This window comes from Phoca vitulina, unplaced genomic scaffold, assembly GCF_004348235.1.
Source record: "Phoca vitulina isolate PV1807 unplaced genomic scaffold, GSC_HSeal_1.0 scaffold90, whole genome shotgun sequence".
NCBI lineage: Eukaryota > Metazoa > Chordata > Mammalia > Carnivora > Phocidae > Phoca > Phoca vitulina.
The window spans coordinates 1095144-1122399 of NW_022589793.1; the positions used below are offsets into that span (position 1 = coordinate 1095144).

The 27256-nt window shown below is 48.0% G+C and overlaps 1 protein-coding gene and 1 non-coding gene across 4 annotated transcripts in view; one reads left to right on the forward strand and one right to left on the reverse strand.

Moving 5' to 3' along the window:
* Positions 1 to 3928: 3928 nt before the first annotated feature.
* TRNAL-UAG lies at positions 3929 to 4010 on the reverse strand. Its single transcript has one exon. It is a non-coding gene; the product is annotated as a tRNA-Leu (tRNA).
* Positions 4011 to 11672: 7662 nt separating this feature from the next.
* EEF2K (eukaryotic elongation factor 2 kinase) overlaps positions 11673 to 27256 on the forward strand; it is a 59866-nt gene continuing 44282 nt past the window's right edge. For 2 of the 3 annotated variants that reach the window (XM_032396217.1, XM_032396219.1), the window contains exons 1-2: positions 11673 to 12033; positions 26421 to 26742. In XM_032396217.1, coding sequence (XP_032252108.1) covers positions 26497 to 26742 — 246 coding nt within the window. In that variant the 5' untranslated portion in view covers positions 11673 to 12033; positions 26421 to 26496. Of the gene's footprint in view, positions 12034 to 12425; positions 12585 to 26420; positions 26743 to 27256 lie in introns of those variants that run through there. The other variant, XM_032396218.1, reaches the window with a different exon arrangement.

A 27256-nucleotide genomic window follows, 5' to 3' on the forward strand; every position in this document is an offset into this window, starting at 1 on the left:
AGTTATAAAATAAAGAGGTCATGGTGATGTAATGTTGACTATGGTTAATAATACTATATTATATATGTGAAAGTCGCTAAGAGAGTAGATCTTAAAAATTCTCCTTAAAAGAAAAAAATTGTAACTATATTGATGGATGTTAACTAGACGTGATCATTTCACAATATATACATAAATCATGTTGTACATCTGAAATTAATATTATGTGTAAGTTATATCTCAAAAGATAACTTTAAAGAACTGGACCTTTTGAAAAAGTACCAATATAATTATAATGGGAAGAGTTAGACCTTATTTTGGTCCTATTTTATAATTTCATATTTCTTCTACTTGTTAATAAGGGGGCAGTGGTGATCACCATAATCTTTAATGTTTAAACCCACAAAATTTTTTAATCGAGCCTTGCTTTCCACAGAAACACCCCTTCCCATTGTCTTGGTATGAATTATGAGTACGAGACTATCGGTGGGTAAACATATCCATGTAGATATCATAATGTGCCCACGCACATTATGGCAGAGAAGAAAACCATCACAAGCCTAACAACACCTGTGGCGGAGGGGAGTGAATGTGTTAGAGCCAACATGGCCATCCCCAGTGTATCCCTCTCTGCGGAACAATTAAGACAGTTTGGGAAGCAGCTGAGAAGCGCATGCTCCCCTTTGCTCGGTTAAACTGCATGTGTGCATATAATTTTTTAAAAGCTCAGTGATAATCCTTTATGTCTGTTTAATGCTTGACAGTTTGAAAGGGCTTTCATCTATCTGCTTTTATTTAATTCTTAGGGCCACCCTTACAGAAGGGTTTATTGTTCCCATTGTATAAATGAGGAACTTGGGGTTATATCTAACTTCGAAGTGGACGACATGGGGGTTCCTCCTCTGCAGCTGGAGTCATTTGGAGGAGCTGCCCAAGGCTCACCAAACACCACACTCAGTGATGTCTGCTCTTCTGCATCCCAGCCATGTCAGGGCTTCCTCTGAGCTCTGGCATCTACCTTGGGCCATTTGGGGCCGGCAGCCCTTGGGCTCCCTTTCTTCTCAGTACGCACGTGCCTCTAAACTCACTACCTTCTTCTCTGACTTTCCTTTCTATCAATCCTGAGAAATCTGTGCTCAGGGCACGGAACACAGGCTTTACTGTCCACATAATCTTCTACATCTTTTGTCTTCTGCCAAAACACAGCTTTCGAAAAACAAAAGGAGGATCCCTTTCTTTGTTTTCTGGATTTCTCTAAGTCCTCGCTTTCCCTAGCTACACTCTGGGCCTGGGGGCAGTGTGGGTCACTCTGCCAAGAAAGCTTCCCTCCTTTCGTGTGTCTTGACCCACTGGAAAAGGAGTCCACTTTGTCCACCCAACGGACAAACTGAGTTCCCATGAGGACTTTAGAGGCTGCCCAGGTAACCAGCCCTCCGTGCATGAGGTTCTGAGAGAAGAAGGAGGTCCTAGCTTACTTGGAAACACTGAGTAGAAGCAATGTGAATGCAGAAAACAGAGCTGTCACTGTGGGCAGCCAATCGAATGGACCGTCAAGGTGAATTCATAAGTTTCCCACTGTGGGTGCTGAAACTATTCCCTGTTGTAGACCCAAGGCTGGGTGTCTAAAATATCCTCCAGTCTCAGAGTGCCTGGCTGGCTCAGTGGGAGGAGTGTGTGACCTTTGACCTCAGGGTTGTGGTTTCAAGCTCCATGTTGAGTATAGAGATTACTAAAAAATAAATTTAAAAAATATCCTCTAGTCTCTCTCATCTTAAAAATCTTCCCCCCTGAGTCCCCATTTCCTGTCTCAGTACTGCTCCTTTGGTTCTCCCCCCTTCTCAAAATGAAATTTTGTGATGAGTTGTCCACACTTACGTTTATTTCTTCTCTTCAACTCATTCAAAATGGCTTTTTAAAAAAGATTTTATTTATTTACTTATTTATTTGAGAGAGAGAGAAGGAGAGAGAGCAAGCTGGGGGTGGGGGGAGCAGAAGGAGAGGGACCAGCAGACTCTGCGCTGAGCAGGAGCCCGACCCGGGAGTTGATCCAACAATGCCGAGACCATGACCTGAGGCAAAACCCAGAGTCAGACGCTTAACTGATTGAGCCCCCCGGGTGCCCCTCAAAATGGCTTTAATCAGGGTCATCAATGACCTTGTCCATAAATCGTGTCCAGTGGATATTTTTCAGTCTTTATCTTGCCAAGCCTCTTAGCAGTGTTCAACATACTCCCTCTACTCCCTCTTCGCAATACTCTTCTTGGCCTATCGGACACCACCGCTGTTTTCCACGTGTCTCTGACCAGCCTTTCTCTGTCCCCTCTCTCCCACTGCCCTCCCTTTAAGACGACGTTCCTCAGGACTCTGTCTTGGCCCCTTGCACACTTCCTGAGCAAGTCCGTCCATTCCCGTGGCCTCGGTCTCCACCACCTCCCAAAGCTGGATCATTTGTTCAGTGTCCCCTTGACCTCCAGACTTCTGTGTCCAACCTCCTACTCAAGCCCATGTCCCACATCTCAAACTCAATGTGAATCAAATTGAATCATCTTCTCCACGAACTCCTCTTCATCCTGTGTTCCCTCCTAGGGAGAGGAGAGGCACCCCCAGTGCCACCAGCCAGTGGCTCAGGTCCCAAACCTGGTCATCACTTTTGACGTGTTCTTCACATCCTCATCAGGGAGTTCTCTCAGATCACTTCCAAAATGTCTGTCTGACCCACCCTTTGTGTCCTACCCACCATCACAACCATGGTATAAGCCACTCTCCTTTCTCCTAGACAGCTGCGGTAGACTGAATGGACCCTCCTCTTCCCGCTGCCAGAGGGAACTTTCTAAACCCAAAATTGGAACACGCCACCCTCCCACTTAAGACCTTTTGATGGTTTCCCATTGCCCTCAGGATGAAGTTCAAAGCCTCAACGGGGCCTTCAAGACCCTCCTTGCCTAACAGGTCAGCCTCATCTCTTGCTGTTAGTCCGTCCATGCTGCTCTCTGCTCAGCTGCCCTGAATTGACTTCAGAGCATTTCAAACACACCAGGCTCTCATCTGCCGCTAGGATCTTCCACGTGCTGTTTCTCTTCCTGGGACTCCTCTCTCCCACCTTCGCAGACCTAACCTCTCAATTTCAAGTCCCAGCTAAATGTCACCTCCTCGGTTGACCCTGAGCCAGGTTAGCACGCACTTTAGAAGACTCCTCACAGGTGTAATTTGAAATTACGGCAGCTGTAAAAACTGAGTGAGTAGACCTGCCTGCCTTGTGTGTTCTGTAGCCTCGGGCGAACTTGGCTTCTGGCACACAGTAGACCTTTCATACATAGTTATTGAATAAATAAATAGATGAGAGGCCCCTGAGCCAAGCCTGAAGACCAGCTATGAGATGGATCAATGAAGCTGGGACTCCAAGGTTGCTAGCCCTACGTGGGGCAGGCCCTCTGATGCCCCAGCCTTTCTGTAGGGTCACCTGACATGCTTCTACCAACAGAGGTTTGTGGAGTCAGCTGGGGCTCTCCGTAGGAGACAGAGGGGGCTGGAAAGGAACCTTCCCTATTGGAAAGGAATCCCTCCCAATTATGACCTAACTCAAGTCATAATTAAAATCAGCTCACCTAACCTTTGTCTTTGCAGGGTAACGAGGTCTGCTCCCTGTGGCCTCCAGCCCTGGAGCATTAAATTAAAGATGTAGGCAGTCTGCTGGAAACTATTAAAGTTATCTCAGATGCTTTTCCCTTGGAAATAAGGAGACGCTTCTGGTTTTGTTTTTTAGGTAGCCAGATTGGTGGGGTTTGTGCACAGAAGAGGGCCTGGGCTGTGGTTTCTGCCTTCTTCCATTTGCTCTCCATTTCCTTTTTTTTTTTTTAAAGAACGTAAGAAAAGAGCAAAAAGGAAGAGAATTTGGGAGAGGATGACAAACAAATTGAAGAGCTCAGGAAAAGTGAAACCATCAAGGGTGTGGCAGCGGTGGGATTCGAACCCACGCCATCGAAATGACTGGAGCCTAAATCCAGCGCCTTAGACCACTCGGCCACGCTACCGCCCGCTCCAATAGTTTCCGCTGCAACTATATTAGTTTAATGACGTGGCGTTTCACGTTCCGTGGCCCCACCCTCTTGGGTTTGCGCATGCCCAATACGCGCCAAGTGTTTCCTGCGCTTGTTAAGGCGTCTTGGTCCGTGGGTCCCTTCTGCGCCTTGGAATCACAGTACGTTTTTGATCGGCAGCAAAAACTACGGTCGGAACGCAGCACTAAAAAGGAAAGGAGAGTTCCCAGCTGTTAAATATTAATATGCAGTCCTCACGTGTGTGTGCATTGGATTTGCCGTGTGCGTCGTATACTGTCTGCGGCCACGTGGGGGCGGTACCGCGCTGTCCCTGCCTCCCTTTCGGGGCTGGGGGTCCCGCGGGGAACCTTGCTCTGCACAGAACCTGGCTGGGTCCCCATCTTACGGACTCGCCATCCCTACTCCAAGTCAGCTCTGCAAGCCCTGGGTGGCCCCATGGTTTGGTCCCTGCCACCGCGAGGTGAGAATCACCCGTCCAGGTGAATGTTGTTACAATGAATATTGTTACGGATTATTAGCATGTTGGGCTCCCTCAAAAGTACTTCTTGTCTGCATATTAGGAAGGGAGAAACTGAAGTGCAGAGAGGCTAAGTGACTTGTCTCAGATGCCCCAGGACCCAAGATTCCCCTCCCAAGACCCAAGACCCTTCCAAGACCCAAGTTTCCCCTTCTTCTGTGCAGGCTATTTTAGGGTTTTCGGTTTTTAATGCAATGAATACAGAGCAAATATACAATACGTAAGTACATAGCAAATTTCTATCTCCCATCACCCAAAATTAATTGTTAACATTCTGTATATTTGCTTCAAATGTTCTTTAATAAAAAATACACTGAACCCTATATATAGATAAGATTCAAGTCTCTTTTGATACCTCAAGTTCTATTCCCCTTCCTCCTTCCTCAGGAGTCTTAGATCCGTTTAGTCCACTTTTTTCTAATTTTACGTACTCTTAGGCGTATCCATTTCCTTGCATGTTTAAGGAAAATAACAAAAATACAGTATAGCAAAGATACGCAGGTGGCGTGGTAAGCTGAAATACCCCCCAAAGATGTCCACATCCAAATTCCCAGAGCCTGTATGTTACTTTATGTGACAAAAGGGACTTTGTTAGTGTAATAAAAGATCTCGAGATGGGGAGATTATTCTGGACTCTCCAGGTGGACCCAGTATAATCAAAAGGATCCTTAGAAGAGAGACACAGGAATCAGAGAAGATTTGAAGACAGAAACAGAGGTCCTCAGTGATACCGCCACAGACCAGGGAATGCACTAGAAGCTATAAAAGATAAGGACGCAGTTTTTCCCCTAGAGCTTACGAAAAGGAACACAAGTGCTTGACACCTTGATTTTCAGCCTTCTGCCTTCCAGAACCATAAGAGGACTGTGTTGTTTTAATCCACTAAATTTGTGGAAAATTGTTACAGCAGTCATTGGAAACCAGTACGGTGGATAAACCAGCCCATGGGCTTGGGAATCACACAGCCTGAGCCTTGACTAGCTGTTCTCCCTGGGCCTGTTATTCATCCCTGTGATGGGGTGATAATAATACCCACCTCACAGGATAGCTGTGAGAATCAGATTCATTCATTCTGCAGATATTCCTTGGGCACCTGCCACAGGTCAGGCACTCTTCTGGGCACTTGGCTACACTGGAATGAAGCAGAGGAAGATTGAACATGGTAATGTATGCCATGCACTTAAAAGATTTTTATTATTTATTCGACAGAGAGCATGAGCAGGGGTGAGGAGCAAGGGGAGAGAGAGAGAAGCAGGTTCCCCCCTGAGGAGGGAGCTGGATGTGGGACTTGATCCTAGGACCTTGGGTCATGACCTGAGCCAAAGGCAGATGCTTAACCCACTGAGCCACCCAGGTGCACCCTGTGTCATGCACCTGGGATGTGGTAGTGGTGACTCCAGGGACCTAAGCTCTCCTCCCAGTACCGCAGTATGCTCACACCAGAGTTCTTGCCTGGGTGCTGACCACTTGGTGGTATTATTCCACGTACTTCTCCCTGCCCCTGCCTTAAGCAGGTGTTTGAGTCTCTCCCAGGACCATACTGGGCCCTGCTAGAATGTCATCTCCAGATTGTGTCTTGTTCACCCAAGGTAATATCTCCAGGACCTAGAACAGCACTGGCCACAAGACTCCTCCTCGTACTGGTGGTTTTGCATGCATCACTCCATCTTGCTATGTGGGCCCAGACAAAGTCAGAGGCAAATGCTTCTTGCTGGAGCTGCCCAACACAAGAGCTCATAGAACTTTTGTCTGGACGTGGCCAAACTGTGGTCTTTTCTTCTGGAAGATCACCTGCAGCCTCAAGCAGGAAGCGGAGACCTATTTAGGATTCCCCCCATCATGACTCAGCATTCTCCTATAGTTGGACCATGTGCTGGGAGCAAACTTCCCCCACCCCAACTCTCTCTGATAATTTAATTCAAGTGAACATTAATCCTGCACCTACTAGGCCTGATCAGCCAAAGAGCAGGTCTTCTAGGAGAAGGAGAGCTGCTTCCAGAGCTGCCCAGAGCCCTCATGCCAAAAATCCAGTGGGAGCAAGGCCGTGAGCTCATCTGCTCCACTGAGCATTTCTCTCCCGGCCTGTCTGACCTCCCACAGACGTGCTGACTCGGCTTCTCCGGGGATTGATGTCTTCAAGGGTGCTGTTTGGGAGAGGGCAGCTTCTGTGCAAAGCCAGCCCCAGTCAGGCAAGGGTGGGGAGGCCACCGAAACCAAAGCAACTGGACTGTTTCGTTTTGGGGTTCTGTTTCATTTTGTAAAAGTTTGGGTTTTGAAGTGACATTTAAAAATAACTTTTGCAAAAGTAATACGTGTTCCTTGTTGAAACTTGTGCAAAGAAGGAGAAGCACAAATAAGAAAACAAAATCACCTTTAATTTCTCCACCTAGTTAAACTCTGTCAACACTTTAGTAAAGGAAGGTGCTTTTCATCTGTGTAAATTTGAAATGTAGGGGCACCTGGCTGGTTCAGTCAGTAGAGTGTGCACCTCCGGATCTTGGGGTTGTGGGTTTGAGCCCCACGTTGGGTGCAGATATTACTTAAAAATGAAATTTAAAAAATAAATAAATTGGAAATGTAACGTAAGGCATCCCCATTGTAAATTTTTTTTCAAACGTCGTATCACATGTATAAAGTGGAAGGGGAATTCTCTCCCTGTCCTTTACAACGGACTCCCACAGCTCACAAACACCCACTGTAAAGAGTAATCTTGAGCTGTCCTTCTGGATCTTTTCCTAAGCAGATGTATGGGCAAACGCCTCACTCTGATCTTGGGATTTGCTTTGCAGAAGGCAAAGGGAGAAATGCACCACCCAAAAGACACAAGTGTGGTCATTTCATAACTTCTGTGAGTCTTTCTATAGCTACACACAGGCCATTTGATGGTTCTGTGATGCGCATCACTTTTTATGCCTTGTAGACCTGCGACCTGAGCCAAGGAGGTGAGCCAAGGAGGACTTCCAAGCTGCTGCTTTAAAGCATCTCACTGTGGTTCCCAAGAGCTTGGGGTGGGGGTGATGAATAGTTAGGAGACAGGACTTTTAGGGCCAAGAAACTACTCTCTATGATACTACACGATGGATACATGTCATTGTACATTTATCTAGACTCATGGAACATACCACACCAAGAATGAACCTTAATGGGTGGTAATGATGTGTCAGTGTGGGTTCATCAGTTGTAACAAATGTACCACTCTGGCGGGGGACACTGATAATGGGGAGGCTGTGCCTGTGCGGGGACAGGGGAGATATGGGAAGTCTCTCTACCTTCTGCTCAATTTTGCCATGAACGTGAAATTGCTCTATAACCCCTATGGACACGGCCTCCTGTGGACGGATGGACCTGAGCAGTGAACACCTGAGACCCATTTCCCTTCTGTGGCCTATGTGGCTAGTGTGGTTCCCCATCCCTGTAAGAGCCTGTAGGAAGATTATACCCATCTCCTTGAAGTTGGGAATCGGCACGTGTCCGTGACAGGGCCGGTGCGCGTAAGAGCTGGGGTACTGCTTCTGGTGACCTTTCCTCTGCTGCCACACCGCCAAGCTCCGGGGTGAGATGGAGACTCCATGAGCACTTTTTTGGGGGGCTTAACAGCTTTAATGTGATATAATTCACAGACCATACAATATACCCCTTAGAATGTATAATTTCAGTGGCTTTTTTTTTTTTTTTTTTTTTTTTAGTATATTCAAAGTTGTGCAACCATCACCACAATTAATTTTAGGTCATTTTCATCACTCCAAAAAAAGAAGCCCCATACCCACTAGTAGTCATTCCCCATTCTCTCCAAACTCCCTTCCCAGCCCCAGGCAACCACTAATCCACCTTCTGTCACCATGGATTTCCCCATTCTGGATGTTTCATATAAATGAATTTTTTTAAAGATCTTATTTATTTATATATTTATTTGAGTATGAGAGGGAGCGAGCATGCGGGTGGAGGAGCAGAGGGAGAGGGACAAGCAGACCACGCAGGTGCCCCTCTTTTGCCCATTTTTAAATTGGGTTCTTTATCTTTTTATGATTGAGTGGTAAGAGCTCTCTATTCTAGCTATGAATCCCTTATCAGATACATGATTCGTGAATATTTTCTCCCATTCTCTGAATTGTCTTTTCACTTTAAAAAAGTATATATATAGTATATATATAGTTGACACAAAATCAAGGGGTCCCTGGGTGGCTCAGTTGGTTAAGCCTCCAATTCTTGATTTCAGGCCAGGTCATGATCTCATGGTTGTGGGATCGAGCCCTGCATCAGGCTTGTGCTGGGCATGGAGGCTGCTTGGGATTCTCTCTGCCCCTCCAGCTTGTACTCACACTCATGCTCTTTCTCTCTCTCAAAAAAAAATTATATATATATATATAGAGAGAGAGAGAGAGAGTGTTGACACACAGTCACGATGTCACATTAGTTGCAGGTGTGACTTTTCACTTTCTTGATGATATCTTTTGCGTCTTGTGGGTTATTGAGTCCTGTGGATTACTCTGGTGGGAAAGGGGGAAAAAAATCCCTGTCAGTGGGAAGAGGGATTTTCTAACAGAGGCAGGGATTTTGTCCCTCCGAGCTTGAAGAGATGTTTGTCCATGTGAGAGAGGGAAGGGGAGGTTTTAGGACAGGGGAGCAAGGCTTGGAACTGGAGCGTGCCGATGAACGGTCCCCTGTGAAGGGTTTATTTTTCCTGTTGGATGGTGTAACATCACTGGTATGAGTTCATGTTTTCCCTCATACATTCTTTTCTGTTACCCAAACTCTTCAATAAAGTCTGAACAGCTTAGTGTGATGGTTATAGGAGGAAGTTAAGGACCAGGCAAAAACTAAGAATGATCTGGTCCACATCTCCTTGCTGAGACCACCCAGGGCACCTGTCTTCCTAAAGCTACTGGAAGTGATGCCTACTTTTCCCTCAGGGCTCCACTCAAATGTCATTTCTTCAGAAGAGCCTTCCTGAGCAGGTTTGCCTGTGGCATCTCTCATTGCCTGCTACGCTTCTCACTCATGGCGCACCTGCAGTTTAAATGGCATGGTGTAATGACCATGCGAGAAATTGCTGTTCTTCCATTTCTTATCCCATTAGACAGCTCTCTGAAGGCAGGCCTTTCCCCCCAACTCCTAGCACAATACTTGGCATGAAATAAGAGCTTAATAAATATTTGCCATAAGAATGAATGTCCAGGGTGCTTGGGTGGCTCAGTTGGTTAAGCGACTGCCTTCAGCTCAGGTCATGATCCTGTAGTGCCAGGATTGAGTCCCGAACTGGGCTCCCCGCTCAGCGGGGAACCTGCTTCTCCCTCTGACCCTCCCCCCTCTCATGCTCTCTCTCTCTATCTCATTCTTTCTCAAATAAATAAATAAAATCTTAAAAAAAAAAAATGTCCAGAAACCCTAGGCTTAAATCCTACCAGCTCAACAACTCTCTGGAAAAGAGATTCTCTTTTTTTAATGCTTGCTAGAAAAGATCCAGATTAGTATCTCGTGGGGCTACCGGGATGGAATATGCTGATTGGCCAGGTCTTATCATGTGTCCACTCTTGGCCCCAGGTCAGTGGGGAGGGCTATTCTCACCAACTGAGAATAGGGTGGGCTGGTTTCCTGAAGACTAATCAAGATCCTCATGCAAAGAAGGGGACTTCTGCTGGGCAGACAAAAATTACAGAGGCTCAGAAGAGTTAAATAACTTGCCCAAGGACACAGAGCTATAAGTGGTTAAGTAATACAGTGAGGGTTTTTTTTGTTTGTTTTTTGTTTTTTGTTTGGCATTGGACTTGGACAGATTAGCTCAGAGTCTGTTCCTGCCCAACTTTCCCACAGTCAGAATTTCAGGTGCAATTTTGTCTTGCCAAAAGCCAGAGGAGTTTTCCCAAGATGACTAAAGGAGCCAACACTTCAAACCAAAATATCTACTAGCTCTTGTATTTTCCAAAACTTGTAGCACAGAGGCCAAAGGATAAAACACTGAATAATGGATTTCAAGACCATTTCATTTTTTTTTTCATTCCCCCCACCACCTTATGAGGTGCCACCTGTATGTCATCCCCCTCTCCAAGCTGCATAAACTTGAACCTGCTCCCCACAGAGGCCATAGCAGCTGGTAAGCGGAAGGCCTTTGGTCTCTGAGGGGAATCTGTTTGCTGGGCTTCACCTGGGCAAAGACTCAGCATGCCCTCCAGCTCTTAAAATGTAGATACCCTTTGCCAAGAGGAGTCACTTTAGAAATCTTTTGGGCAGGGATGCCTGGACGGCTCAGTTGGAGAAGCCTGACTCTTGATCTTGGGGCCTTGAGTTCAAGCCCCATGTTGGGTGTAGAGATTACTTAAGTAAATAACGCTTAAAAAAAAAAAAAAAAGAAGGGAATCTTTTGGGTAAATCTATCTCTAAGACCCTCAGTTTTATGATCCGTGAAATAGAGCTAATGCAACCTACCTCACAGGGTTGGTGTGAAGATAGAATGAGATAAATCACTCAATAAATATCACTTATTTTTATATTTGAAATAAGAGTTGTGAAATTTCTAAAATTTTACTAGAAAAGGATATAATATCAACATGTTCACAGTAGTTATCATTAGTTTTATATCCTTTTCTTCTTTATACCTTTCCATATTTATCCATCCACTGCACAGATATTTATATTAAGCATTTAGCATGTGCCAAGCCCCATGCTGAGAGTTAGGAATACGGTAATGTACTAGAACGGTAAGGAACGTCTAGAGGGGATAGTAAATAATTGCACAAATAATTTTTAATTGTTATAAGTGCCTAAGTTTTTACAAAGCACAAACCAGAAAAAAAAAAAAAGTAATTTCCGATAAAAATATTTTAAGTTTATGCATGGAGATTTAATGAGATGGATTTCTAATGATTTCGGAAAGGACTTGGATTACCCGCCGGGCGGGCGCCCCCCTCGCAGGTGGGTGCTAGGCCCGCCCGTTGCATTAGGTGGGGACGCGCGTGTGCTCAGCGGGCGGCGAGGCGCGGACTCAGCGCGGAAGCCGAGCTGGAGCCTGGAGATCCTGCCAGCGGCTGCAGGAGCGCTGACGGCCACCGGGGGGCGGCCACGTGAGCGCCGCGCCGTGAGCCCGCCGGACCAGAGCCCCGCCCCTGCCCGCAGGCTCGTGCCCTGGCTCCAGCCCGGATCCGACGCCGGACGCCCCGCGCTGCAGCTGCCCCAGCTCCCCTGACTGTCGCCTGCGCTCCCGCCCCTGGCACGCGTCCCCAGCGCCCCGGGATCGTTCCAGCGGCCCAGCGCGCCCCGGGATCGTGCCGGCGGCCCCCGCGCCCCGAGATCGATCCGACCGCCCTGCGCGGCCCCCGCTGCCTCCCCGGAGCGCCGGTCCGTGCGCCCCGCTCGCTGCTCCCCGGCACTCTCGGGGGGCCCGCCCGCCCTGCACCCTGGAGCACCGGGCCGCGAGCCTCTGCCAACTCCTCTGGATCTTCGCGGCCGTGGGCAGCGGCTGCAGTGCCTGTCCGCCCGAGGGAGGTGAGTGCGGGCGGCGAGTCGCCAGGCGGATGGGGACTGGGATCCGGCGCTGCAGGCCTTGGGCGCCCCGGTGCACCGGCACCTCGAGCGCGTTGGGTTGGGGCTTGGAAGTGGGGTCGGAGGCGGCGCAGAAAGAGTGTGTGTGTGGGGGGGCGCTGCTTCTCTGGTTTCAACTCTTTGGGGCTCAGTGTTTGCTTCTGTAAAAGGGGTGGGGGGAGTCATGCAGATTAACGGCAGTGTCTGTTGGGAAAACACTTGGCACACAGTCGGCTGGGAGAGGTTTGGGGGCCTCCGCCCGGGGCTCCTCGGAACCCGCACAGGGTGCGGGCAGCGCTGCCTTCCTGTCTCCTGCAGGGCCCCTGGTCGCATCCCCTCCCCTGGCCCCTGAACAAGAGGCCTGAATTCCTGGAACCTCTAGGACAGTGTAGACGCGCCCTTGCAGCATTGTTGGCTGCGGGAGGGAGTTTGGGTGTTGGCAGGCTCCGTTGACATGTGCGCCAAGGGCTGGGCATTGATAGGCGAGTGGCGGCGCGGAGGTGGAGGCCTCCGGGGTAAGTCCCGGCCTAGATCTGTCTGTGCAGGGGTGGAGGATTGCGGGGAGCCAGCCCAGCTGCGTCCCTAGTAGAACAGATGGGCCGCATGGGAGGGGGCCGCTACATCTGCTGTGGGGACACTCTGGGAGCCTGACTTCTGGGTCCTCGGCCCTGGGCGCTGCCTGCCTTGGGGCCGCAATTTCAGCCAGGAAGTTGAGTGACGTAGTGCAGCCCTCTGATTTTACAGAGGAGGAAACCGAGGCCCAGGGTTGTCTAACAAATGACTAATAACGCAAGGTGCACCAAGCGGGGACGTGCAGAGCAAGCAGGTGGGAGCCGCCGCCGGCCGTGCCGGCTGTGCGGATATGTGTGGAGGGGGAGGTGCCTGGGGAGGCTTCCTGGAGGAGGCTCTCATGTCTCTCTCTCTCTCATTCTCTCTCTTTCAAATAAATAAAATCTTAAAAAAAATAAAATAAACAGTTTTTAATGTATCATGTGGCAGAGATGGCCGTTAGTCACCAATACACTCGTTCTCCTCTTCCTGGGGTATCGCCTGGCTGAATTTCTCGGGCTCCCTTACAGTTTGGTGGCCTACATGACTGCATTTGGGCTGATGGAATGCGAGCAGAAATAGCGTGTGCCCCTCTCAAGCTTGAACCCTAAAAACCTTCCTCCCTCTCTCCCCCTCTTCCCACATTAACCGGTGGATTTGGAGGGCTCGGGATGGCCGGGGGCGGGGGCAGAGCTGGGCCCCTGAGAGTGACCATGGAGCAGAGCCCCCCTTTCTGCCTCCCCTGGGAATCCTTGTCTGCTGAAGAGAATGGGGCTCCAGTAAGCTCTTTGGAAGGCCTGGGGCTGTGCATGGGGCTTGTTGGCTGTGGCCTTTCCCTCAGGGGTGATCTGGCTGGGCTGTTCCAACGGGGAGGGTGTCTTTAGGCCTTTTTTCTCACACTGGTCAGATTCCCCCAAAGAAGTCTTGTCCGGTTTTTGGCAGGATTGCCAGTTGCCGGGACACTGAGAACAGTGTGGAAGAAAGCTGAGGGTCAACAGCAGAAACTTGGATTTGTTCAAGCTCCTTCTCTAGGAGGTCACTCTTTCTGGTCTGGTTCTTAGAGCCGAAGCAGAAAAAATTGATGGTCAGAACTACATCCAAAGTAATGCCGGCCGGACTGATAAAAAATAAAAGTTTTTGTGCTAGAGAGATCAGTTCCACTGACCAAGAAGCTGCACACTGTTGCCTTAGTAAACTGAAAAAATGAGAATGTTGTAGAAAGTGATTGTGGTGCCCACCATGGGATGAAAGCGACTTGGATTTTTTTTTTTTTTTTAACGATTTTTATTTATTTGAGAGAGTGAGCGAGCGCATGGGGGCAGAGGGAGAGGGAGAAGCAGACTCCCTCTTGAGCAGGGAGCCCAGTGCGGGGCTCAATCTCAGGACCCTGAGATCATGACCTGAGCCAAAGGCAGATGCTTCACCAAGACTGAGCCACCCAGGCGCCCCGCAGCTTGGATTTTTAAATGTTGGCTGGATTAAACCCTTGTAGCTAAAGCTAATGGGCACAAGCAAGAAGGCTTCAAAGGAAGCAGCGCGTCACTAACACGCTGATAATAAAGTAGGAGATGACAGTCTCTGGGTCCCCAAAGTCCCAGGGCTGGGGACACCCAGAGAAGCATTTTAAATGGCTAGAAAGTCAGAGGGTGGACAGTGTTCAGTTCTTCAGCTATGACATTTTCTACACCTAGCAAGGACTCCGCAGGGAGTGCCTGGAAAGCAGGTGGCTCGGCTGCAGAGAATTTCTCTAGGCCACTGGTTCTTGAACTTTACTGCATATCAGAACCACCTGTGAGCTTTTTAAACAGATTGCTGGGCCCACCTCCAGAGTTTAATTCAGTGGGCCAGGAGTGAGGCCCGAGAATGTGCACATCTAACAAGCTCCCAGGTGAGGCCGCTGCTGTTAGTGGTCCCATGACTGGTTTCGCAAGTGGTGGCCGGCTGGATTCAGCCTACATTGGCTTCACACCCAGCTCCCCCACTTTCTAGCCATGTGATTTTGGGCAAGTCACTTAGCCTCTCTGTTCCTCAGTTTTCTTAGGATGAAGCTAATAGTGCCTACCTCGTGGCATTCAGGGGAGGCTTCCTGGAGGAGGAGGCATCTAACCTGAGACCTGAAGGATGAACAGAAGAGTTGGTCAGGGCATGGGTAGGGAGGGCAGGCCAGGCTGTGTGCCAGGCAGACCAGGGAATGGGCTTCGTGTCCTCCAGGGAGCTGAGGGGAGCTATAGCATAAGTGCTTTGTAAGTGATACTGAAACGCTGCGAATCTGTTCTGTGCTACGTGTCTCGAGGCAGGATTGCCGCTGAGGGAGAGTTGACCAGGGTGTGGAAAATGGGCTGCCTGGAACCATCAACAGTTACTTCTGCCTACATTCCACGGGCCCCAATGCGGTCACATGGCTGGATGCACAGGATCCTGGGAAATGTAGTTGGGCGGGGGGGGGAGCATAAGTCTATGGCACAGAGCTGTCTGTGCCACAGGAGCTTTTTCTGGCCCTTGGCCACCTCTCCTAGCTCTTCTCCACTTTGCTCGCTCTCCTCCACTTTGTTGGATGAGTGCATTTTACAGATGAGGAGACTGAGGTTCAGTAGTTTGCCCAGTGTCACTCAGTTAGTGTGGCGGAGACAGGACTAAAACCCAGATCTGTTGGTCCCCAAAGCCTGTTGGGCCAGATCCTAGTCCTGAGTGCTTTTCGAGGGCCTCCCCGCGATCTAGGCTTTCCCTGAGATCCTCAGGATCTCAGCCGTGTCTCAGGCTACCTAACCCCCAGATGCCTTGTAATTGTAACTGGATAGTCCCTCCATTGCACACCTGCAATGCCCATGATATCAGTAGAAATTGCCAACTTTTCTCTAGTTACTCATTCATGCAACATGCATCTATGGAGAACCTGGTGCGTGCCAGGCATTGTGCTCTTGGCTGGGAGCTGGGGAGGAGGAAGACACGGCCCCTCTTGTTCCAGACGCTCACGTGGTCTGGCCACCGAGAGGCTGTATAAACACAGAGTTCCCCTGAGAAGTGAGACATGGTCTGACCTGCCAGGAGTACAGAGTGTCCTGGGTACATGAGAAGGGTGCCCAGCAAATGACTAAAAATGAAAATTCAAGCTCTCTTGTGCATTTTGCGAATTGAAGCTATGATTACGATATTTTGTGCTTTGCATTTTTCTGATTTTTTTTAAAACAATACAATTGCCTCAGAAAAATGTATTTTTCTGATTTTTTCAAACAATAAAATTGGCTTTGCTCTATGACCGTTTTGTATGCACAAAGCACAGTGGAGTGCAGTTTTTATGAGCCTCGGCAGAGCAAATGTTGACTTATCTCCTTGGGTTCGGCTGGGGGTTGCTATTCTCATTGGTGAGTAAGCTAATTGCTTCAGTTCAAGAGAAATACCAGAAATGGTATGCATGGAGGTTTGCTTTTAGGGAGGCGAGGAGGGAGAGTGGGCCAGGGAAGGCTCCTTGCCCTTCCTCCGGAATCATTTGAAAGCGGGGACTCTGGGCACTATTAACATGCTGAGCTGAATAATGAATTCCGTGTTGGGGGGCCTGTCCTGTGCACGATAGGATGTCTATCAGCATCCTTGGTGTCTACTCACTAGATGCCAGGTGTACTCTGAGAGTTGTGACAACCAAAAATGTCTCCAGACATTTGCCAAGTGTCCCCTGAAGGGCAACATTGTTCTAGACTACATTTGTTTCCTATTGCTACTCTAACAAATCACCACAAACTTGGTGACTGGAACCAACACAAATTTCTTATCTTATGGTTCTGGAGATCAGAAGTTCAAAAGTCAAGGTGTCAGCAGGGCTGAGTTCCTTCTGGAGACTCTAGGGGAAATCCGTCTCCTTGCCTTTTCCAGCTTCTACGGGCTGCCTGCGTTCCTTGGCTTGTGGCCCCAAGCTCCATCTCCAAAGCCAGCTGCATGGCATCTTCACATCTTTCTCTGTGACCCCTGCCTCCATTGTTCCATTTCTTTAGTTCTGACCCTCCTGCCCCCTTTTTATAAGGACCCTTGTGATTATATAGGGCTCACCGGATTTTCCAGGAGATTCTCCCCATCTCAAGATCCGTAACTTAATTACATACATGTAAGGGAACATAATTCACAGGTTCTGGGGTTTAGGATGTGGACAGCTTTTGGAGGGACAGTGTTCTGCCCACCACATAGAATGTTTGGCTTCTGGGTGTAGGGAAGTGACAGGCAGAGCACAGGGAGTGGTCGGGGCACAATAACAGCTGGTACTTTTTTTCTTTTTTTTAAGATTTTATTTATTTATTTGAGAGAGAGAGCACACAAGCAGGGGGAGCAGCAGAGGGAGAAACAGGCTTCCCGCCGAGCAGGGAGCCCGATGCGGGGGGAGACCGTTGCGGGACTCAATCCCAGGATCCTGGGATCATGACCTGAGCTGAAGGCAGACGCTTCACCGACTGAACCACCCAGGCGCCCCATCAGCTGGTACTTTTGAGCGCCATTTCTCTGTCAGGCACCACACGCCTGATCTCACTCACTTGTCAGATGTCTCCTGGGGTGGGTACTGTTAGCTGTCCTCTTTTTCACAGGTGAGGATCCTACCCAGGGGAGACTTTCTGGAGGGAGTAGAAATTTGAGCTGGATTTTGAAGGGAACCAAGGGGTTTGGCAACAGTTAGTAATGGAGAGGCAGTTCAGAAAGAGGGTCCTCTGTGGGGTGCAGGGGCTGGGAGGTGAGAGCTTGGTGGTGAGTGGTGACTGGTTCTTGAGAGGCGGGGCAGGTGGAGGTAAGATGCAGGGAGGGGACAGGTGGGCATAGACATCTGTAAATCAGTCCTTTTATTCTGACATTCTGACCTAAACTCTATTTTTTCCGCAGTAGTTTAAGTAAATGTTTCTTTTAAAAAAAAAAAATTTATTTGAGGGGCACCTGGGTGGCTCAGTTGGTTAAGTGTCTGCGTTGGGCTCAGGTCATGATCCCAGGTCCTGGGATTGAGCCTGCATTGGGCTCCCTACTCAGTGGGGAGTCTGCTTCTCCCAATCCCCCTGCCGCTCCCCCTGCTTGTGCTCTCTCTCTCTCTCTCTCTCAAATAAATAAATACAATCTTAAAAAAAAAAGATTTATTTGAGAGAGAATGTGTGTACAAGTGGGGGGAGGGGCAGAGGGAGGGAATGCCCAAGCAGACTCCCCGCTGAGTGGGGAGCCCAGCCCCGGGGCTAGATCCCACAACCCTGATCTCATGACCTGAGCCAAAACCAAGAGTCTGCTGCCCAACCGACTGAGCCACCCAGCACCCCTAAATAAATGTTTCTTCTTGAACACCTTACAGCATGCCAGGGATACAGACATTAATAAGACACTGACATGAGCTTGACTTAGTAACCTCTGATGCTGCACATTTGTTACTATCCCCACCCCCAGTAAATAAATAAAACCCGGCCTGGAAAGGTATCGATTAGCACTGTGGAGCCCTGCTCAGTGCCAGCACCTGTGGGGGACGCAGACTCCGGGAAGGCACGGCTTACCCTTAGAACAGGGCCTTGGCTCCTAATGGGGAAGCTGGTGATTGACAGTGAGCCCCCCCCCGGCTGCAGAGTGCAGGCCCTTAGCCACTATATCGGGCTTTGATTTTTGTCAGTGTTTTTTTCACCAGCTTTATTGAGGTATAATTGACAAATAAAAATTGTACATATTTAAGGTGTACAATGTGGATGATTTGATATACATATGCATTGGGACATGATTACCACAGTCAGCCTAATTAACATATCTATCACCTCACCTGATTACCATTTCTTAAGTGTGTGTGAGAGCAATTAAGTTCTATTCTCAGGGGGCACCTGGGTGGCTCCGTCATTAAGCGTCTGCCTTCCGCTCAGGTCATGGTCCCCGGGTCCTGGGATCGAGCCCCACATCGGGCTCCCTGCTCGGCGGGAAGCCTGCTTCTCCCTCTCCCACTCCCCCTGCTTGTGTTCCCTCTCTCGCTGTGTCTCTCTCTGTCAAATAAATAAATAAAATCTTAAAAAAAAAGATCTATTTTCAGGGGGCGCCTGGGTGGCTCATTCGGTTAAGCTTCTGACTCCTGATTTTGGCTCAGGTCATGATCTCAGGTGTGTGAGATGGAGCCCCACATGGGGCATCAGGCATGGAGCCTGCTTAAGATTCTCTCTTTTCCTCTCCTCTGCCCCTCCTCTCTCTCTCTCTCAAATAAATAAATAAAATCTTTTAAAGAAAAAAAAAGATCTATTCTTGGGGTGCCTGGCTGGCTCAGTTGGAACAGCACGGGACTCTTGATCTTGGGGTCTTGAGTTTGAGCCCCACGTTGGGTGTAGATACTTAAAAAGATCTCTTTTCTTAGTGATTTTCAGGTATACAATAGAGTATTATTAACTATAGTCACCAGGCTGTACATTACATCCCCAGGACTTACTCATCTAGCACAACTGAAACTTTGTACACTTTGACCAACATCTTCCTGTTTCCTCCACCTCCCAGCCCCTGACAGCCATCATTCTGCTCTCTGTTTTTAGGACTTTGGGGTTTTTTTTTCGATTCCACATATAAGCAAGATCATGAAATGTTTGTCTTTCTATGTCTGGCATATTTCGCTGAACATAATGTCCTCTGGGTTCATTCATGTTTTTGCAGATGACAGGATTGCCTGTTTTTTGCAGATGACAGATTGAATAGCATTCCGTTGTGTATAGACACCAGATTTCCGTTATCCATTCATTTATCTCTTAGGTTGTTTCCATACCTTGACTATTATAAATAATGCTTTGGTGAACAGGGGAGTGCAGATATCTTTTCAAGATAGGCTTTTCTTTCTGGTTTGAAGGAAACTGAGGACTCAAGCTAGGGCCCAAGATGCCCTTGGAACCAGCCAGGTGCAGCCCAGGGCAGCCTGCCCCTGCTCCCTCCTCCCCCCCCCCAAGGTCCCCCGTCACAAAGCGGGCTGTCCCTTCTCTGCCTGGCAGCTCCTGTCATTGCCAGATGAGAGAGTCCGTGCCGAGGGCTTTAGCATGACACCTGGGACACAGGACGCTGTCCACATATGTTATTTGTCTTATTGCAATAAAAATTACTCATCTTTGAGGTCAGTAGGAGCAAAAGTATCTTCTGCTTTCTTATCAGTCATTTGCTGCACAAAAGCCACATCTTTCCTTCTCTCTCACGGTGAGTTGAACTCACACTAAACTGTGAGAAACCCAGAGCTCCTTCTGCTTGGTACAATAACACAGCATTCTTGGCATGGGATCTAAAGGAACCAGGAGAAGACCTGCCAGTCTGGGGGTGGTGGAGTACAGAAGGGAAGTGGGAAGTTCAAGGGAAGCTGAAGTCTCATTTATCACACCAGGAAATCAATAGATAAGGACCCAAATAGATAAAATAAGAAATAACAGAGAAACCATATTATTTAGGGATGTGGCAATATCTACCTGAAGTAACATCTAGACAACCCCAACCGCAGGACCTGAGAGTGGGGGAGAGGCAGGTCCCCAAGCAGAAGCAGGTGTGTGATGCAAGGTGGCCCCTAAGTCACCCTGTTCACCGTGGTGCCGTTGAGGACTAGGTGGGTCCTGCCGTGCTGGGCATATAGTAATGTGTGCGCCGGCCAGCTCAGCGTGGACCATTTTGGCTCTGGGGTGCTGGATCCTGGGAGTGGCAGGCAGGAGAATGCAGTTCATTTCTCCAGCTAGCGAGACAGCTCTGGGGGGTGAGGGGAGCCCCAGGGAGGATCAGCGGTCAGTGTGGCTTGGCCCACAGGCCTGGACCTGGACATTGCAAACATTGTTTTCCGTCCCAGCCGCTGCCAGAGGAACCTTTTATAGTGAGACCCAGTAAGAGCAGTGGTTCCCTGGCCAGAGCCTAAAATAGCCTGTCCCCTGAGGACCCCTGAAGAAGCTTGGCTTGGCTGCTAACCAGGTATCCAGGTTACCAGCATGGCTGGGGCCCAAGGCTCAGCCCGCGGTTATTTATGATGATAACGCTAGTTCTGTGAGTCAGTGCTGGCTCTGTGTTAGCGTGGTTAAGTTAACAGGGCGGGTAAAACTCTTCATCCTGGATGACAGCAAGGGAGCTGGGGCTTGGGAGGTAATGTCACCAGCGAGGAAGTGGCAGACCTGGGGCTTGAACTCGGGTCTGACTCAGAGCTCCACTCCGCTGCCTCTCCATACAAATATTTTTCCCAAGGTGTGTCAGGGACTGGGAGGGGAAGATCTGGATGTCCAAGTGAGGGCAGAAGAAACCTTCTAGAGAATCCTGATGTCTTGGGAGCTGGGGTCCTGCTCCCGGTCTCAGGTTCCTCGCTAACAGGAGCAGGCCCCTGTGGTCAGAGGGACGCCCAGGTCGGATGGAGATTCCTGGGAGGCCAGGGCCCTGGCTGGTGTTGGAACAGGCATTGCGGGCCTGAGTTATGGGCCAGTGAGGGCTCCTTGCCTTCCTAGGGGAATCCAGCATCCTCCAGGGCCCAGTCTTCCTGGGCAAATGCAGGAGGCGCTGCCCAGTGTGGGCTCTGGATTGAGGCCATAGTTTTCCCAGGCTGATGCTACCCAGGTATTGACTTGGCATTAAGAGATGTGATGTGAACTTTTTGTGGGAGAGATGGGGTTATTGGACCAGATTGAATTAGCAAGTAGTAGGGGAAAGAAGAAAATTTCAGTCGATTATATAAGTTTAGATAGCAGAGTCTGAAGGTTGTGAGTCCCCGTGATGTAAGATTATGCTGCCCCAGGCTCCCTCTGTCTCATGGCTCTGCCATCCACAGCATGTGGTTTCCTCTTCCTGGTTAAAAATAGCTGCTTGAGTTCCAGCCATCACACCTCCATTCCAGCCAGCAGGAAGGAGGAAGAGTCCAGAAAGGCACATTCCCTCCCTTTAAAAACTCTTCCCTAAAGTTGAAAACAGCCTTTCTGTTTATATCCCCTTGGCCAGAACTTGGTCACATGGTCACGCCTAACTTAAAGGAATCTGGGAAATGTAGACCTTATTTGGAGCGGCGATGTGCTTAGCCAAAAACCAGCGGTTGTTATTAAGAGGGAGAGAACAGCTGTTGGGGGACAGTTAGCGGCGCTGCCACAGCTGCCTTAAGAGCAAATTTATGACAACGGAAAAACCATCAAACGGCTCCTGCTCTCCTCACTTCTGGAATCTACATCACATGCCAGCTGAGTATAAGGCGCTGTGCCAGGCAGGATCACAGCTGCTTGTCTGAAGCTCCCTTTGTTTCCCAGGGTCACGGAGAAGGTCAGGGCTGTGTGTGGGGACATGGCCAGGGGCTGGGGTTCTGGTCATAATTCCCCTGCGAACTGGCTGTGGAACCTCAGGCCACTTCCTCACTCTGCTTCCCTCGCACGTGGGGGAGTTGGCGACATGAATCAGCTTAGTCAAGGTCACGAGCAACACAGCTTGGACTTGTACCTGCGTGCAGGCTCCTCACCACTGGGCTACACTGCCTGGAGGTCTGCAGACCGAAGCTGTGGTTCTGGCCCCCTGCCCAGCACCATCCCAGCCCCCCCAGAGGCCAGTGACCTGGCTGGGTCATCAGAGGTTCCAGCCAAGGGCTGACCAGGGCAGAGTAAAAGCACTGGGACTGGGAGCGGCCGGGAAGGGGGGAGAAGTGGGCCCAGCTGAGGCATTGGCTCTAGCCCCTGACTGTGTCTTGCCCACAGGGTAAGAAACCAACTTTGGAGCTGAAGCCCAGAGCGGGGATTTTCAAGAAATCACTGTGGGTGGTGCATTAAGGAAAAAGAACGAAAAGAAGGGTTAAAGCAAAACAGAAATGAGCCGGAAAGAAAATAGCAGAGTGCATTGTACAGAGTAAGGCTAAGTAGGGTTTCCTGAAATTTTAATTTACATTTTGGGTGGATTGAGTTAGGATAGAAATGTATTTCTCCACTATGATAACTGTTAAGAAAGAGCCAGAGCCTCTGATCTAGAAGGCTGGCTGCCGATGGAAAGAGCCGTTAAGAATAACAGGAATCATTGCCTTGATCTAAAAAAGTTTTAAAATTGTTTTCACTTATTTGTTATTTTATGTTGAAAGCAATCCAGCTTTGTAAAAAGTGACAACAGTATAGAAGTGTACAAAGTTCTTAAAAGTTCCCTCCACCTGCCCAGCAGCCAGCTGCCCTTGCTGCTGCCCATCCCACTGCTGCTCGAGTTCCCAGGGGGCCCTGAGGGACGCTTTAATTCCTCTACAAATGACCTTTCTCTTTTTTTTTCTTTCTTTTTTATTTTAAGTAGGCCCCGTCCTTTTTCTTTGAACACAAGTAGGATCCCCATGATATACCTGCTGTTCTGCAACTTGCTTTTTAAATTTAACTGTATTTCAGGGTGCTTAGCTGGCTCAGGAGAGCACGTGACTCTTGATCTCAGGGCTGTAAGTTCGAGCCCCATGTTGGGTATAGAGATTACTTAAAAATAAATTTTTTTTTTTTTAAGATTTTATTTATTTATTTGACAGAGAGAGAGAGAGAGAGGGAGAGCACACAAGCAGGGGGAGTGGGAGAGGGAGAAGCAGGCTCTCTGCTGAGCAGGGAGCCCGATGCGGGGCTCCATCCTAGGACCCCGGGATCATGACCTGAGCCGAAGGCAGATACATCATGGACTGAGCCATCCAGGCGCCCCTTAAAAATAAATTCTTAAAAAAAAATTTCACTTTTTTTTTTTTTTTAAACCTAAGCTTTATTGAAATATAATTCACAAACCTTACAGTCCATCCATTTAAAGTGTACAATTCGGGGCACCTGATCTCTCTGCTCATCAGGGAGTACGCTTCTTCCTCTCCCTCTATGATCTCTCTCTCTCTTGCTTTCTCTCAAATAAGTAAATAAAATCCTAAAAAAGTACATTCTAGTGGTTTTTAGTATATTGGCAGTCATGCAACCAGCACACAGTTTTAGAACATTGTTTTTTTAAGATTTTATTTATTTATTTGACAGAGAGAGAGAGAGACAGCGAGAGAGGGAACACAAGCAGGGGGAGTGGGAGAGGGAGAAGCAGGCTTCCCACTGAGCAGGGAGCCTAATGTGGGGCTCGATCCCAGGACCCTGGGATCATGACCTGAGCCGAAGGCAGACGTTTAACTGACTGAGCCACCCAGGTGCCCCATTTTAGAACATTTTTTGCCAGCTCCAAAGAAACCCATTAGCAATTGCCCCCCATTCCCTCCCCCCAAGTCTCCCCTTCCCCATCCTTAGGCAGTCACTCACGTGCCTTCTGTCTCTATAGATTTGCCTTCTCTGGACATTTCATATGAATGGAATCATTCAATATATGGTCTTTTTTGGTCAGTTTCTTTCACTCACCATGATGATTTTAAGGTTCACCCAAGTGTTGGATTCTTTAGTCCTTTCTGTGGCTGCTTAGATTCCCTGTGTGGATACATTTTGTTTATCCATTCATTAGTTGCTGAACATTTAGGTTGTTTCCCTAATTTGGCTATTATGAATAATACTTCTGTGAACATATGTATACAAGTTTTTATGTGGATGTTTTCACTTCTCTTGGATGTATACCCAGGAGTGGAATTGCTGGATCATATGATAATTCTGTGGTTAACTTTTTGAGGAACCGCCAGACTATTTTTCAAAGCGGTTGTACCATTTTACATTCCTAGCAACAGTGTATGAGGGTTTCCGTTTCTCTGTACCCTTGCCAACATTTGTTATTTTCTGTTTTTTTTTTTTTTTTTTAATTATTATATCCATCCTAGTGGGTGTGGCTTTGACTTGCATTTCCCTAATGACTAATGATGTTGAGTATCTTTTCATGTGCTTACTGGTCATGAGTATATCTTCTTTAGAGACATGTCTATTCAAGCCCACTCAAGCCCTTTGCCCAGTTTTTGTTTGAGTTATTTGTCATTTTATTGTTAAGTTGTCTGCGTTCTTTATAGAGTCCCTTATCAGCTATATGATTTGCAAAACTTTTCTCCCATTCTGTGGATGATCTCTCCACTCTCTTGTTGGCGTCCTTTGAAGCACAAGTGTTTAGTTTTGATGGTGCCTCATTTATCTGTTCTTTTGGTGTCATATCTAAGAAGGCTTTGTCTGCACCACATCACAAAGATTTTCTCCTGTGTTGTTTTCTAAGAGTTAGATAATGTTTTACTTTCATATTTAAGTCTTTGATCCATTTTTAGTTATTTTTTGTGAATAGTTGTAAGGATAGGATTCAGTTTCATTCTTTCGCATGTGTATATTTACTTGTCCCGGCACCATTTGTTGAAAAGATTATGCTGTCCCCATTGAATTGTCTTGGTGCCCTTGTCCTAATCAATGGCTATAAACATCAGGGTTCATTTCTGGACTCTCAAATCTATTCCATTGATCTGTGTCCCTCCCAATGCTGATACCAACTGCCTTGATTACTGTAGCTTCATAGCAAGTTTTGAATTCAGGAAGTGTGATTCCTTCAACTTCGTTCCTCTTTTTTCAAGACTGTTTTGGCTATTTTGGGTCCCTTGGATTTCCATATGAGCTTTAGCATGCACTTGTTAATTTCTTCAAAGAAGCCACTAGGAATTTGATAGGTTGGTTTGAGTCTGTAGAGCCATTTGGGGAGTATTGCCGTCTTAGCAATTTTAAATCCTCTGATCTATGAACACAGAATATCTTCCCATTTTTTTTAGATCTTTAATTTCTTTCAGTGTGTTTTATTTTTCAGTGTACGGGTCATGTGCTTCTTTTATTAAGTTTATTCCCAAGTATTTTATTCTTTTTGATGTTCTTTATAGATGGACTTGTTTTCTTAATTTCATCTTTGGATCTTTCATTACTAAGTGCACAAAAGTACTATTGACTTTTGTATTTTAAAATCTTGCTGAACTTTTTCTTGACTCTTTTTGCATGTGTTTGTATATCTAGAGCTTCCCCTTTGTAATAGTCACACAACAGTGCATGGTATAGAGAGCTATAATTAATTTAACAAACCTCCACTGATAGACATTTTAGGCTGTTAGCATTTTTTTTTTTTTTTTTTTTTTTTGCTGTTATTGATCGTGCTAAGAAGAACATTCTTTGGGCCACTCAACCATTCTGGGCGTGTGTATCAAGTGCCCACTCTATGCCATGCACTCTGAGGCACTGGGGATACAGACAGTAAAAGAGTAAAAGAGGTTTCAGCTTGGGAAAATCTCTGCGTAGAGAATAAAGCAGAGAGATGTGCTAGGGAGTAAGATGTGCATTTGAGAGGAATTCTTTGAATTGAGGAGCCTGAGAAGATTTCTCCAGATTTCTCTTGAGTCAGGATCCAACTGATAAAAGAGAACCCACTGTTGGAAGATTGGGAAGATTGTTCCAGGCACAGGGAATAGCAAGTACAAAGGCCCTGGGGTAGAAATGGGCTCCCCGTGTTCACCAAACAGAAAGCAAGCCAGTGGGCCTGGAGAGCTGCCAAGGCCAGAGGAGAAGTGGGCAGGGACCAGACTAAAGCCGGCCTTGTAGCCTGAAAAGCCGTTTGCATTTTATTACTAATGTGGAGAGAAGCTGCCGGGTTGGGGGGGGGGGGGGTGCGTTAAGCAGGGGAATGATCGGATCTACTTTATGTTCTAAAAAAGATCACTCCAGTTGCTTAAGAAGCATGTATTTTCCCTGCCTTATTTCAAACACTGAGTTCATCAAAGTGTAATTACTGGGCCGACAGGTTTGTATATTTAAAATGTTCTAGATGCTGCCGCTAAGTGTACCTCCCCAAAAGATAGCTGTACTTTTCACTCCAAGGGCTTTAGCTCTTTTTGTCACCAGGGGCATTCAGGGTGAGGTGCACCTCGAGCTCTCACCCCCTTGGCCCCGGCACCCACCATCTTGCTTCCCTTATAGGACCCGCACCGCTGTGTTTGCCCTGCAGCTCTGGTTCTGCTGCCCACCCCTTGGGTAACACGGGCACCCCGGGAACATGGCAGACGAAGACCTCATTTTCCGCCTGGAAGGTGTTGATGGCGGCCAGACCCCCCGGGCTGGTCACGACGGCGAGTCCGAGGCTGACAGTGACGATGAGGAAGGTTACTTCATCTGCCCCATCACCGATGACCCCAGGTCACACGAGAATGTCAATTCCAAGGTTAATAACTACTATAGCAACCTAACGAAGAGTGAGCAGTATGGCTCCAGCGGGTCCCCCGCAAGCTCCTTCCATTTTAAGGTGAGTGGACCACCCAGCTCCCCCCTCCCCCTCCGCCCACCTGCCGCAAAGGATGGGGGAGCTGGGATCACTGGTTGGGGTCTTCCCTGTGTTTCCAAACCCTGGGCAGCACTCTAAATTCTGGATTGGAAGATATGCCTGTTAAGCTGGGAGGATTATGATGGCTTAAAACAAGTTTCATTACTTTAGAGCAGGTGTTTTTGAAATAGTTGCTGAGGACCCACTACTGGGTTGTGAAAACCTTAACCAACTTTTTAAAAAATGCAGCAGAACAGAATAGACTAGGAAATATGGGAGACCACTGCAAATTGTAAAGATCTTATTATTTTTTTTAATATTTTGTTTATTTATTTGAGAGAGAATGAGAGAGAGAGAGCATGAGAGGGGGAAGGGTCAGAAGGAGAAGCAGACTCCCCGCTCAGCGGGGAGCCCGATGTGGGACTCCAGGATCATGACCTGAGCCGAAGGCAGTTGCCCAACCAACTGAGCCACCCAGGCACCTGTAAAGATCTTA